The 15593-nt window shown below is 43.0% G+C and overlaps 2 protein-coding genes across 2 annotated transcripts; both read right to left on the minus strand.

The window, feature by feature from the left end:
- Positions 1-4576: 4576 nt before the first annotated feature.
- On the minus strand, positions 4577-5896 carry kcnf1b (potassium voltage-gated channel, subfamily F, member 1b). The gene has a single exon (XM_070920923.1). The coding sequence runs from the start codon at positions 5894-5896 to the stop codon at positions 4577-4579; it is 1320 nt and encodes a 439-aa protein (XP_070777024.1).
- A 1979-nt stretch (positions 5897-7875) lies between these two features.
- On the minus strand, positions 7876-14902 carry atp6v1c2 (ATPase H+ transporting V1 subunit C2). The gene is made up of 13 exons (XM_070920454.1): positions 14774-14902; positions 14120-14187; positions 13431-13516; positions 13051-13113; positions 12760-12854; positions 11574-11665; positions 11394-11489; positions 11203-11271; positions 10323-10415; positions 10144-10231; positions 9956-10053; positions 9718-9847; positions 7876-7965 (listed from the first exon to the last, which is right to left on the minus strand). Exons 1-13 carry the CDS (start codon positions 14900-14902, stop codon positions 7876-7878), a joined length of 1197 nt encoding a protein of 398 aa, XP_070776555.1.
- Positions 14903-15593: the final 691 nt, after the last annotated feature.

Raw genomic sequence — 15593 nt, forward strand, 5'->3', positions numbered from 1 at the left:
ACACTCACATAATCTTTTGATTAAAATGAAACTGCAATGACAGCTAAAGTTGACTATCCATTTTGATGCTTGTATCTGGGCTTATGCACATATATTAGAGGCTTATTCTTCAGTGAGTACATTTCCATGTTATTTCCAAATTATAAGATGTTTAATTAAATGGTGCATTATGAAATTCTTCTTGTTACTATTTTTTTTATGGCCTTTAAATTCCACTTCCTTGGGCACTACAAGTCAGTTGTTATTAAATTCAGCATTCAAGTCTGGAGGAAAAAACATCCACTTGTCATTTCCCTTGTCCCTTGAATCTTCTAGTAATGAGGGTCAGTATCTTGCAACGAGACAGAGGAGGGCTGATTGCTGCTGTCACTAATATCGAGAACTGGCTCTTGACTTTCAACTAATTAAACAGAAACCATGGTTGAAGGGCGAAATTTTGACATGTGACCCAACCACTCATATCTGCCCTGCCAAGCAGCTGCAGTAAGTTTAAAAAATGCCCCTACATGTAGAATTGCCAACCTTTAAGTTACCCATTCCTGGCTATCATATGACACCTGATTTAAATTTCAATTAAACTCAGTATAAAAGTCACCCCGTGTGGTGCATTGAGTGGCTTTCACAGTGTGTTGAGTGGTCGTTCCTTTGTGCCCACATGAACGTGATATGTGCATGTATTCTGTCACATTGGATGTATTTTTGATATATGGCTCTAATGAATTTGTTTGGGCTTTTTTTCCACATGTATTGTTATTATAAGTGGGTCATATTTGCGCACTGTGATTGGCATTACTAATGTCCTCATGGAACATGTGTTTATATGTGTGGTTCTTTGTGACGTGTGACCAGACTGGTTAGTTTTAGATCAATAAAGTTATCGAAACCCTCCTAATCCTTAATGTTGTTAATTTTCCATGGATTTGTTCAGTGGATAGGTTTGTATTGCATTTACATTAGATCCTGTGTTTAGCACGGCCTGTAGATTTACCAAAGGCTAAGATTGTATGATGTATAAGAATAAAGATTATTAATTCAATCCTTTGTTTACTGCTGGTGTTGTAATCTGTCTGTTTCATGCACAGATCATTGTTGGAGCAGCTTTGTCGGGCCCTTGTGTTTAAATGTGCACCCCATGTTCTGCAAGCGAAAGCCACCAGCATCATCAGATTTGAAAACCTTACCCGCATTTTTTTTCGAAGGGCCTGGAGAATATATGCGCGTATTTTTTGTTTTCCGCTGTGACCACATGCTGTCGTTGCCACTTGAGAAGTGTCACTTTCTAACGTGATCGCTGCACCAGTGCTCATGTCTCAAGAAACCCTGCACAGAAGAAAAAAAAAAACAGATACAGAAACTTCAGCTATCTAAACCTGAACCTGCCTATGCATTCGCCTACACTACTGCATTACTACATCCAGTGGGAACTAATTAAAAAGGACTAATTATCAGTATTAAACCATTCTTCAATCAAAACCATTAAATCCTCCCCCGGACACTCTGGGACTATAAGGATCGTGGGAGACCTCTCCTGCGGAGCGTCAAAGCACACTGGGGGAAGCCAGGTATTGACAAGGAGGTTTCTTACGTCTTTGATGCGTTTGTTTACAGGTTGCCATGAATCACACATAGTAGGAGAGCCACAGGAATAAATACATCGTACATCAGCAACATGGACCTTCATACAACAGCTGCACATTTGGAGTGAAAGATCGGTTTGTCTCTTCGGCTCTTTAAAGGTCGTTTCAGACTGTGGTCAGCAACGTGTCATTTCAACCTGTGTGTGTCCGTGCCATCCAGTCGGAGTGAGACTGAGTCATCTGTAATGGCTGCTGATGCATGACATATGAGGTGCTATATTTGGTTAAACTCGATGTCAGTTAATGTCTCTCTCTCTCTGTTCATTTCCCTTTGCCCTCACCTTCATCCTTCAATGTTCACTAACAATCTTTTTTTCTTTTTTTTTTTTTTTACCTTCAGAGTGCAATACGCTTTCTTTTAAAATCCGCAGCTATGAGTGTGAGCCTTTGCATCGCCACACACACCCTCAAAATACGACAGCACCCAACGCCCTGCATGTCGCTGCGTCTGATCGCTGCTCTCTCAGCCAGAGAAGCTGACAGATCATCATCTGAGACGGAGGATGAGGAAGTGGAGGCAGGACGAAGGAGTGAGAAGGAGACAGAGAGAAAACAGCGGGTGGTGGTGGTGGTGGTGGAGGAAAGAGGGAGAGGAGTGTTTTTGAGTGTTCAGTATGTGTGTGTGTGTGTGTGTGTGTGTGTGTGTGTGTGGGTGGGTGTGTATAGCCTTGAAGTGTTTTCCCGCTGGGGGGACGGCAGTTTCTCACAGACCACTGACTTGGATTGTTTCACATGCGATGCATAAGAAACAGAACCTTACACGGCAACATGCAGATGAACGACACGGACAGACTGTTGAATGTGTATCCACACACACACACCACACACACCACACACACACACACACACACCTCACAGGATCAACAGTGGCATTCACCCATACAACAAACACTAACCCTTGCCTTGCCTACAATACAACCCTGTCTAAGTGGAATAAAATCTAGTTTTTCCGAGCATTTTCTGTCATCATCCCTGTGCCGTTTCGACACAAGATGGCGGCAGGAAGATAAAACACTGACTGTGGGTCCTCGGAGACGCAGCCCACCGTGCAGGACTACACACAGGCAGACTCACTTCTGTAAACTCACATAAATTCACAAAAAGTTTGTCTCGCAGAAACGTAGTACATAATGTACATTTCCTCAAGTACTATACTTAAGCACACATTTCAGGTATTTCCATTTTATGCTAATGTTTGCTGCTCCTTTATACTTCACTTTTTACCCCACCACATTTATCTGACTGCTGCAGTTTCTAGTCACTTTACAAATGATGATTCTACACACAAATGATGAAACTACCCAGCAGTTAAAATGAGCAGTGGAATGCACACATGAAAGCATCAGTAAGAACACACATGCAATAGTATAATACTCACAGGGACAATACTTTTACTTTTGATACTTCAATACATTTTGATAATAATATTCACTTTTACTTTCATTTTCAATGCAGGACTTGTAATGGAGTATTTCTATACAGCAGTAGGATATTACTTCTCTTACTTAAAGTACTTCCTTCACCACTATTTGATTATACCTTTTGGCAAGTGAATACCTCATCAACAGTAGCTGAATGGTTAAAGCCCATGCCAAATAACTGCAACAGCGACCTTTGTTGCATGTCAGGCCCCTCTCTCCGCCCCCATTTCCTGTCTGCCTCTTCACTCCCTGTTCATTCTGTCCAATGAAGGTGAAAAATAGCCAAAAAAGGATCTTCCTCGTCCTCTTCTGTATACGGTTTTGAACGACTCACACGAAGGATCTTTGCATAAAAAGATTTGAGAATGCAATTATTGAAAATCTGCCACGGCTTATAGTGGTCACATGACTTGCATGCATTTTAATGCTACTTTGAAGTGGACATGAACATGCTGGCATGAATGGAAAATTCAAAAGACACACACACACACACACACACACACACACACACACACACTTTACCTTTGGACCTGAGTAAAAACAGTGAATATTTGTTCCCATCTCTGGAGGAGCTCAGCAGTCACCTGTGATTCATGTCTGGTTGTTTCTGGTGTCTCCTGGACTTTAATAAGTTGAATAAATGAAAACAAACTTTAAAAGGTCCACCTGTTTTTGGAAAGTATCTTTAAAGCACATTGGACTGTTTAAAGTCTCGATTATTATTTTTTCTTTTGTTCACGCCATCTTTCACTGTCGGGAAAGAAATGGGAATTAATACTCACGAAGGTCAGCCAGAAACACAGGGCACATCGTTCTGATAGCCGTCTTAACACAAAACATTCCTCCATCAACGTTGGACTGATCTGATCAAAGAGATTAATCACACACCAGCGTTGTGTAAAATAGAAGCTAGAAATCCATCCACACAAGTACCTAGAAGTCTCTATCTGATACATCTGCCACCAAAACACTGAAACCTGATTATATTACATATTCACTTGATTAAACGTGACATTTGCTGTCCTCCAAAAGACATTCTCGTTGTTTTTTTGTTTTTTTTTAATGATATATAAATCTGGAAATTTGGACTCCACCTTGTCCATGACGTAGCATGTTACAGGTGATGCTTCAACGATTCACAAGTGAATGTACGAGTTTGTTTGATTTTTTCATGCACAACATTTAATTCTATAACAACAGCCTTCGCAGTGACAACAGTTATGACGACAGTCAGGACGGCAGCAGAAACAACACAGCAGTGTGAGGACAACATCTCTGTTATGGTGCTATGTACAGGTGTCACTGCATGGAGCTGTCCCAGTGTGTCTCAGTGTCTTAATGTGAAGGAATTTAGATGTTTTGCATGTTGTTATTGCGCATTAGATTTGGACAGGAGACTTTTTGATTTCCACACTTGTGAATGAAACGTCCCTGCTTCAGTGTGACGGCAGTTAAAAACGTCCTTAGAGATAAATCTTCACTCGCTCAAACGTTCGTTGCGTCCTCAGTCTTAATGTCTTAATTCCTGCTCTTTCTGCGCGCGTCCCTTCCGGACTTCAGCTCCATCAGCTCCACCTCGTGCTTCGCCGCAGTCTCCAGCACCTTCTGCTTATTATAGAAGACCACGAAGTTGTTTATGATGGGGTGGATGGGCAAGGCGATGGCTATCACCCCGCACAGAAAGCTCACGGCCGCGTTGCACTTGCCGAGCGTGGTCTTGGGGTAGATGTCTCCGTAGCCCACCGTGGTCATGGTGATGATGGCCCACCAGAAAGACTGCGGGATGCTCCTGAAGAGGGTCTCCGGGTGGCTTTGCTCCATGGTGTAGGCCAGCGCCGAGAACACAAAGATCCCCACGCCCATGTACATGAGGAGCAGCCCCAGCTCTTTGAGGCTCCTCTTCAGCGCGTAGGTCAGAGTCTGCAGCCCGGAGGAGTGGCGCGCCAGCTTGAAAATACGCGCGATGCGCATGATGCGGAGCGCCTGCACTGCCTGCTGGACGTTAGCCAGTTCCATCATGGATGTGGTGCCGAGGTAGGTGAGCGACAGGACCACGTAAAAAGGGATGATGGCCATAAAGTCTATGACGTTCATGAAGGAGAGCGCAAAGTGCAGCTTGCTCGGGGAGGAGGCGAGGCGCAGTAAGTACTCCGCGGTGAACCACGACATGCAGACGGTCTCGATCGCCTCCAGGGTCGGGTGCTCCACCAGCTTTCCCTTGCCGTCCGTCACCTGGAGCTCCGGGATGGTCCCCACGCACATCACCACCGCAGAGACCAGGATGGAGAGGAAGGATGCGATGGCAATGACGCGCGCCGGCAGGGAGGAACCGGGCTTCTCCATCAGCCTCCACAGGAACCTCTGGCACCGCTGGGTGCGCGTGATGCACTGATCCCCCTCCAGATCCTCCAGAATGACTTTCACTTTGTTTGCAATCTCGTTCAGCTCTTCCTCCTTCTCACTTAGGTAACTTTTACAACACTCGTCTAAGACACTTTGGTCTATTTTCCAGAACTCCATCTCCTTGATGAAACAGATGGGGCAAATGCCGCGCTTGATGTGGATTTCATCAAAGTAGTAAACGTCGATGATGCACTTGAAGGAGTCGGGATCTCGGTCAAAATAAAACTCCTTCCTGCCCGGATCGAAGTCATCGCAGAGGGACGAGATAACTTCATGGTTCTGAGTTGAGCAGTTCAACAACTCCGCCAGTCGGCTCTCCGGGTAGCGGTTCAAAACATCCCCGAAAAGCACCACCCGGACTCCGCCAATGTTCACGGCAATCTCCCCCTCGGCGCACAAACCACTTCTATATTTTGGCTTTGGAACTGTCCACATTTTACTAAACGTCTGACTGGATGAATGTGTATGCTGTGATGTAGAAGTAAAGCGTACTAACCAGAATCAACGTCCATTATTTCGGCGCGTAAAGGTTTCCTCTCCAGTCCCAGTCTCACGCACTGAATGGCACAGCTTGAGCGGCCAGCTTTTCACTAACACTTCCCACCTCTCTCTCTCTCTCTCTCTCTCTCCCTCTCACACACACGCACACACACACACACACAGAGACAGAGGGGGAGGCAGGTCTTTCTTCATGTCTGGAGGATGCAATGTGCAGCTTGCTTGGTGGTTGTAAAGAGGATTCAGTCAAGAATTAAAAGACACACTCTAACCCAGTGGGTACAGCCCTATTGTCCATTTAAAATTTAGAAGGTACATGCCACATTCTGCACTATGGAGAGCCATGAATTAGAACAGAGATGGCACACTCTCCTTTGATCATAGCATTCAGTGGTGGAATGTACATATGCTCACGTAGGCCTACTAAACCATTTTGAGGATCTATTTTATGCTGCTTATCTGCGTCCTACTTTTAATGTATCTGACAGCTGAACTCTTCCTTTATGTTTAGAAGTTTAGATCCCCCGTCTAAACTTCTAAACATGATTTCATATAAATAAAAGTTTGAGGCCAAAAGAGATAAAAAGAATAAAAAAATAAAAAGCAAAAAAGCAAACAAAACAAATTTGTGAAGCAAACTTTCCGACTGATGACAGTTTGGTCAGACAGTCAGGTAGCCTGCAGTCTGGTGGGTTCACTTCCGGAGTTTTTTCTTTTCCTGAGGCAGTTTATCAGACGTCTCACAGCTCCCTCTGGAGCCACATCTGCATCAGTACTCGCCAAGACCTGTAAACATAACTTTGACGTGTAAAATTGGCAAAGTTCCCCTTTAAAACTAAAGCTCCACCTTGAATAGCTACAACAGTGAAATTCTACTTAAGCACAGAGGCATCAGTATCAACAATTTATTATCAATATCATATAGAATAACATGTCAGTCACAGGGGCCAATTTACTGCTGAAGAAGTGCTTTTACTTTGACTTTACGTACATTTAAATGATATTACTTCTGTACTTAAAGTTATAATCCTTAAGCTTTCAGTGCTGGCTGATTTGGCGACACCTGTGGTTACCGGCGGTAACAGCGAGTGCAGGAATGGCGGACCCCGCTACTAACAATGAAAACTACTACACAGACTGAATGTAAATACATTGAATGGCTACTGCTGAAAAAGTCCGGACCATAAATTTGACCAGAAATGTGGTCTGACTTCATGAAGGTCTTACGGATTATAACTTTAAGTAGGATTTTGATTGCAGTACTGTTAGTTGTGATGGAGTATTTTTACATTGTGGTATTGGTACTTTTACTCATGTAAAGAATCTAAGTACTCCTTCTGCCTTTGATAGCATTACATTTAAAAACATTCTGATCAAATATGAGTTGAAAGAAAAGTGATATATACAGAGTCATGATATGCTGTCCCTACAGAATACACTGAAAAATGGACTCGACTGTTCTGCTGACTTATGAGTACACACTGTAATGGGTGTAGGATTTCTAAGAAGAATGTACTCACTGAAAATGCTTGAAGCTGTACGCTGACATTAACATTTACAGTACGTTCTTTCAAAAGAAAACGCTGTACAACGTAATCTTTAAGATATTAAACATATTTAAATGGTTCCACAGTTCCATGTGCAGCACATCACAAAGTGTAGTCCATGAGCAGCTGATATTGTGGTGCAGAGGGCCCCGATTCATCCACTGTTCACCTGACAAGACTGTTTACTCTGCTGTCCAAGGGAAGCTGGACAGTTTTTTTTTTATCTGGCTCAAGAGAAATGTAGAAAACCAATATATTCAACTATATATTCTTCTCTGGATGCATTTCAGTTTAGACTTGAGGGTCTTTATGTTCAGCGTCAGGGCCCTCATTGTTGGGCCACGGAGTGGGTCTTCCCTTTGCTGACTGCTAGCTGGTCTCCAGCACACTGGTGTTGATGTGGAAGCAGATGTAGGAGAAGTACTCTTGCTGACTGAGTCCCGGGATGTCACAGCTTACCTGCTCGGCAGAGGGAGGCAGAAAAGCACAGAACACCTTGAACCAGTTAAAACCGATCAAAGAAAACTGTACTGCAGTAGTGTTTGTCTCTTATTTGATGTACTCTTGCCTGAGTGTTGTATCTTGATAGTGAAGCCTTCAGTATGTTTGAACCTTTCGGACACTGAACGTAAGCAAGAGGCTAAATGCAAAACCTTTAATGAACTGGCTATAGGCAGTGGTGGAAGACACAGTCAGATCTTTTAAGTCGAAGCAGCAATATGACAATTCAAAAATACTCCATTACAATTAAAAGTACTGCATTCAGGATGTCACTTAAAGCCGCTCTAATCAATCTTCCTCTAGTACCAATGGATGAAATGACTACATGTAATGTGAAGGGAATTGCTTGTAGCAATGAACCCACAATGGTGCTTTGGTGTTACAGTGAACAACTTAATTACAAATCTCTAATAATACATTACCTGCGCCAAACAGCAGACAGACAAAGTTAGAGTCTCGAGGCGACTAATGCAGGTTTAAGCGTTCCCTATGGAGGTGTCTTGTGAACAAACAAAAGTTGTGTTTGTATTCAATATTAGGTTTAGGCGTTACTCACCAAAACGCCGTGTGTATCTATGAGGTCTGACAAACACGTTGAATGCATTTGCAAGACATTTGCAACGTTCGTTGTTGTTTTTTTTAAACATGTATTGTTTACATCCATGTTTTCTTGCTAGCAGTCAAATTTGATGGCACATTGCCGCCGCCTCTTGATCACCGGAACAGTTTGAAACCTTTGGCTGGACTGTGTATTGCATCGTCTGCGTGCCTGTGTGTGTGTGTGTGCATGTGCGTCATCGTGCTCGGGGGCCACTTGTAAAAAAAGAAAAACTGCTCCCATAGCGCTGCTAGAGGTCACAAACTCCACAGAGTACCATGGCCCCTGTTAAGTGGCCCCTGTCAGAGCTGTACTGTTATATATCATATTATTGGATATGGTATATTAAGATATATACATTGAAATTGCTTTTGAACATGAACAAATGTAACAAATAAACATTTTAAAGACACTTTAAATTAGGAATTAAGAATTGTAACTAAGATACGTCATGAGGGCGACATCTTACAGATGGAATATAACTTGTCAGTGCTCTCTGCTGGACGATGTAAGTATCGGCATCACTGCTTCTAAATGACCTCAAACGTACTGTATCTTGGGTATTTCTGTACTGCAGTTTCTTCCTACTTATTGCTGACATATGAGCCAACGGGGACATATCTGCAACAGGGCAAAATATGTTTATAATACTGGAGAAACAAGTGAAATATTTGCCTCTGGAATGTGCTTAAGTTAAGTAGAAGGACAAAGTAGCACAAAATGGCGATACAATTAAAATACAAGTAACTCCAAAATTGAACTTGAGTGCAGTACTTGTGTTAATGAGGTTTTCCACCAAGGAAGGCTTTAGGCTGATGCGCTTTCGTGCCATATTACGCCATGTTAAGAGTAGAAAAACAGACATTTCCTGTGTTCAAATTAAAACTCCCATCATTACTTTGATTGGGACTGACTCAGGTGTCATCACATGATCAGGTCACCTGGGTCAGTTCTATTTGCTGATGAAGACTGCGAGCTGTGGTTGAAAGACGCAGAAAAGGCTAGTATTGAGTGGACCTTGCGTTGAGATTGTTTTATCACACATACAGATCATAATTATGACATAATTATGAGCAACGTTTGAGGCAGTGAAGGTGGACTGGGCCCCTTACGTCTGTCTTGCTGGCGGTGGCAGTGGGGTCCAGATGCATGAACAGTGAGGCGAGTTGTTCTCTCAGTTTCTTCGAGCACTTTGTGTCCGTCTGCAGCAGAAGAGCCTGATAGTTCACCGGTAATCCATACCTGGCGGGAGGAGATCATTATGACTCGACTCACACATGCAATCACATGCCATTTCTTTATGAATGTGGAGAGATAAATGAGAAAATCACTAATATTTTCAGCACTGACCTGAGGACTGATTCCACAAACACCCTCAACGCTTTCAGGTGAATCCAGGCAACAAACACCTCACTGAAATTCACCTTCAGCCAACGCACAAAGATCCCCTGTGGAGAACGGCATGCACATGTATAATATACACACACACACACACAAATCCAAAAGCGCCACAGAAGCCGACATGATGTTTGCCTCACATATTGTTCCTTCTTGTGAGCACTGAGCTTCTTCATCTCCTGCTGCTTCTCCTCCTCCAGATCAAAGCTGTACTCTCGCACGGTGAACCTGTGTGGATCATAAGCTACACTATGGTAATTGACAAAGACAACACAGCTTTGGCTTGATGGGGTATTTTCTGCCTATCCGCCCTGCTTACTTGCTCTCCTGGGCTCTGGCTTTGAATTCGCACACAGCTCTCTTGAAAAGTGTGACTGAGAAAACGCCTCCCTCTCCGTCCTCCAGCAGCTTCCTGATGGTCACACAAAATAATGACAGAGCAGAGCGACACATATCACCACGCAGCCACAGGCTGAAACACAACAAAGAGGCTAGGTGTTATGGACGTACTGCAAAACTGCATTAGATACCATGCTCAAATGTTTTGCTACATATGGTGAAATGAAGGGTCGTCATATTACTATTAACAAATGTTTTTTCCTGCCGTTGTGTTTAGCCATGTTAGCAAGCTGAACGTTTGGTGCAGACATTTATGTTCACCACTACGATGGTTATGCTAGTCATAACCCATGGTCTAAGTCATATTCTTATATCCACTGACACTAACCAGTATTTTCCTTTCATCCATACCAAAGACTCTAACTGTGATGTTATGCGGATGAACAGCCAGGACTCGATCTGTCCTGTGTGTTTTACCTTTGAAAACAAAATAACCCTTTTAAAATTCATCCGTGACAAATTTGGGTTAGACAGCGCTTTTTCAGTTCTTGGTCTGCTTTAGCTGTCAGTCTACAAAGCACTTTTCCATGTAAGGTGTGCTACTCAGGCCTCAAGTTCTGGCATGATGTCATAAAGCATTCAAATATTAAAAACTTCAGTTTAATCCAAATTTCCTCCCTTGCTACGGATCCAAGCCACACGGACTCTTACTTTCTGCCAGTAATGGGACACCTGTGGTTCCTTCGCCTGACCTTTCGGATACTTAGAACAGGCACTACTCAGAGCTTTGCCGGGGCACTCGTACGTGGATCAAGTGGAATGACTTGTCTTACAGCCAAGCCTGCATAAAGACAGCTCACCTGCTGGACCGTGGAACCACAAACTCGGACAAAGATTCATAGGTCCTCTCCCACTGCAAGTAGCTCCCTCTGTGACCGAAAACAACACATGAATATACAGACACACACACACACACACACACTCAAACACTCATGTTATACCATAAAATGTATATAGAACTTAAACTGTTCAGTGTAAATGTGTCACCGACCTGGTCACCACTACCAGCAGGGTGGTGAGGTACTCTGAGACCACCAGGTCTTCCTTTCTCACTATGTCGTTCAGACTGCGAGTTCGCAAAGTCCCACTGGAAAGACAGACACTCCACTTCAGCGTTTCAAAGTCAATGTAATGATGTATTTTTACTTCATATGTAACTGAGTTCACTCACTCTAGTTTGTGCTCGAGGCTTTGCAAGCTCATTTTCACGCTGTTGTACGCCGCCGCTCGGGATTTTAATTCCGTTTCCATCAGGGAAACTTCCTGACACACATGCAGGTATTAACAGCACACGTAAGCATCAGGAGCACATGTGATAACCTCAAAGAGATAAGTGACTATATACTGAATACCTTTAATAACCTTTAATAATTATTTATCCATGCCGCTTGCATGCACACGCAAAGATATATCGCAGAAAACGATTTTATTTCAAACTCAATTTAATCTGGATCTGTCAAAATCCCTTGGAATAAAAATAATATATGTGGCAAAGTTGCGTTTCTTTTTATGTAAGACACTTGATCATTAAAGGGACATTTCATTGCTTTTACACATCGTTACCACTCAGCCTGTGAAAACAATTGTAAAATGCCTCCTGTGGCTCTGGAAGGAGCTTCCCAAAGTTTAAAAAAAAAAAACAAAACCCTGATAATGTCATCTAAACTTGGGCCTGGAGACTAAAAAACCAGAAACCTAGTGTTACAAACTGGGGGTGTGGAGTGTGAAAAACCAGGCGAAGAGCGTCTATTGAAAGACGCTGTCGTGTTGCATTGTGGGAAATGTAGGAACCAGTCACGATATTTTGGTTTTACCGCGGTGAAATACTTTTCCCAACTACTAATCTTGTGTTAATTGTTCGTTTATCTCTTGCTAGATGCTAAATGTGAAATTGGAATATGAAAACTAACTTAACTAGCACCTCAAATGTGGTAATGGGGTAGCTAGCAGAGCAACATATTTGAACGTGAATGTTTGGATTAATACTTTTTTTTACATTTCCAAAGAATGTGGTTGATGTCTAATTTATTAACTTCAGCGCCGGTGAGGGAGGTGTGGGTGGAGGTGAGCAGTCCTACAGCTCCGTATCATGCTGTGTTTGCTAAGCCGCGCCTACTTTGGAGAGGTCCAATCACATCTGAAGGATTCTATTTAAATCCCTCTCGTAACTGAACAGTTTTTCACATCACTGAAGCTAAAGACGTCTTCTGTTTCACTGTGACTTTCACTCTTTCTTTTGTGTCTTTGCCAAAGTGCAATAATTAAATTGCTGGAGCTACCTCTTTAAGGTGATTATGACTGGTCATGAATGTATTTACATGTCGCATATTGCCGTCCTCATTTTCATTAGCTTGTACCTTGTTGATGACGTCTGCCAGGCTGGAGAGAGGCAGAGCTGTGGGATACTTGGCTTTGTCCCACTGAAACTTGGTCACGTAGCTCACCAGGTCCACTGAGAAACATGCACAAGAAGTCATAACCCGACAAGAAACCAAACGTTGCACAAGCGTAAACACCGCACAGTGGAATAGGGGTGTCATTCAGAACACATGAGGGTAGAAGTTCTGTAAAGAAAAGCACACTTTGTATGGGGAGTCACACGGCATTGCACTCCAACTCAAAGAGCAAACTGGCAGCAGATAAAATACCCCTCAGAGACTTGAGGTAAGCTTTCAGGGGCGACGGGACGGCTCTCTGATTGGTGCCGTGGTCTGATGGGGGAAAGTGATCGGAGACACTGGTTAGCCTGGTTTGTGTTGGGCAGCTGTTGATCTGTCTTACTGCCCAACACAGGCGGCTAATACACAGTGAAGGGATCAGTGCAGGCTGTGTTAGCTCTAAACGTGTGTGTGGGAGTGGATGTTTGTGTGTATACATCCATGTGGAACTCGGTTTAAGTAGCTCTTAGTCTCATTTGCAACGTGCATGTAGCCTGGGGCTTCTCTGCACTTACTTAATGAGTTTCTATACAATGTAATTAACACCCTCAGCATGTATGTGTGTGTGTGTTTGTGTGTGTGTGACTCACCTCCATTGGCTAAGGCATTTTCCAGCACTTTGTCACTGGACTGCTCGATCACCTCCCTCATACACTGATATGTTTTTTTAATCACACTGGCAGGGCAACAGGAAAAACCATTATTATCATGGGTCCCTCAACTTTTTTATCCATGTATCTTATGTGTTATTTATTTAGTTACAGTTTTAATCACTTATTGGCTCCTTTCCTGGAAATCTCTTTTCTCCAAATGCTTTTGTCATTGACACTGAGGCTCACAATGAACTATTCATGTCCAACAAAGGTTTTATTTATCCACGTAAAGCTGAAGAGAGATTCAGAAAACAATGGCTCAAACGGAATAAAAGTCCGGACTCAATTACGAGACAAAATATGTCTGGTTTGAGCTTCCTAGGCCACATTTTGATGTCACAGATAGGCTTAAACATCCCTACTTGCACTGCGTCAGCTCAGATGCACCAACAATGAATATAAAATCAGGAGGGAAAACTAACCGTCAGCTGCCCCTGACCATCAATTAATCATGGCACAGACCGCACGCAAGCTCAGGGTCACAAGTCTTAATTAATGACAAAGCTGCACATTAAGCTACACACGTGCAATGACCATTGAGGCAAGCGGGTCTTGTGTGCATCAACAGAGCATGGGCAACATATTCAGTTTGGTTCATTATTCTTGGACCTTTTTTTTTCTTTTACCTTTCAGTCAGTGTGTCGAGCTTGGAGAGATCATCTGACACGCTGAGCAGACTGTCCAGTATTCCCACCTGAGGTCACACAGCACGGACAGCACAGTTAATGTTACTGTGGCTGTTACTGTATCATTGATTTGACATCATAGAGAGCTCATATCACTGAGCACAAGCAACAGCCATGTATACCATGTATAATGACTTGTGTGAACTTACAGGCTTTTAATATTCAGCCTGGAGACGTCCACATATTCCATTCAATAGCACATTTAAAGGGTTTTTTCGTGTTTGAACGCTTGATAGAATTGGGGAAAAAAACAACTGCTGTTAAAATGAGATCCCTGGCAGCCAAAGTGAACATTGATCACATTGAGTGAAATGGGTCAGATGGAAATTTTGCCTCAAACTGTAGAGAGAGCAACCCGAGCCTTTATCCCTTCACCAGAGAAGGACACCAAACACCATCACCCTCCTCAACGACACTCTACTGTACTGGTATAAACACAGAACTAACATACACATACAATTCTTCTTGCTCCTTGTTTTTGACAATGCACTTCTTACGGGTCAAGAAGAGAGACTCTTGCATATCTGATTTTACTCTGTAAACTTGACTTGGCTCCATCAGGCTCTTTTTGGGACAAATGATACACAGCCTCACCTTGAGATCTGGAATGGAGAACTTGCAGCAGGAGGCCAGCTTGGTTTTGGCAATGGTGCGCTTGAGCGTCTCTACGCTGGTTAAACTGGTCTTGTCCAGGGGGACAGAAATCAACCACAAGTCTGTCATGGCTCCCAGCGCTTCGCATAGAGACCTCCAGTCAAGAACAGGCTTTGGCACCAAATAGACTGCGACCCAGAGCAAACAAACATTAGTAAGCATAAATAGGTTCTTGTGCTAAGCATTGTAACTTCTTAAAATTACATTTAATGATTGTACATCTGTTTATATATATATATATTTTAAAATTTCTCTTCCATATTTATACTTTTCCCTTGGTAAATAAGGCTGCATAAAGTCAAATAAAATATAAAAATGAAAAGAAATAACCTTTCAGTGGGGAGTGAGGATTCTTACCCTCAAGTTATCTTCATGGCCGTCCTGAGGCAGTCCCACTGAGTGTTGGGGAAGTGTGAGCAGCAGCTCCACCTGAGACTGACTGACAGCCGGCCCACTGTCCTCCAGGAGCACAGGAAGCTGCTGCATCGCCCCAAGTGATTTCAGCAAGTAGACGTCACCGAAAACTGGTTGACTTTCAATGTGCAACCTTGCTGTCACTCTACATGTTCTCTCTCCAAGATACAAAATCATTTTACTGTGCTGTTTTCTATATGTTCAACATTGAACTTACAATTTACAATATGTATTGCAATTATGAATGTATACATAACTGCAGAATAGTTTAGGTTGCCATTATCCGTGTTTCTTAGTTTGTCTGTGAGGTTTGGCCTTGACAGTTAAACGGCGACAGAAACATCTC

The sequence above is a fragment of the Enoplosus armatus genome, chromosome 15 (assembly GCF_043641665.1).
Source record: "Enoplosus armatus isolate fEnoArm2 chromosome 15, fEnoArm2.hap1, whole genome shotgun sequence".
Classification (NCBI taxonomy): domain Eukaryota; kingdom Metazoa; phylum Chordata; class Actinopteri; order Centrarchiformes; family Enoplosidae; genus Enoplosus; species Enoplosus armatus.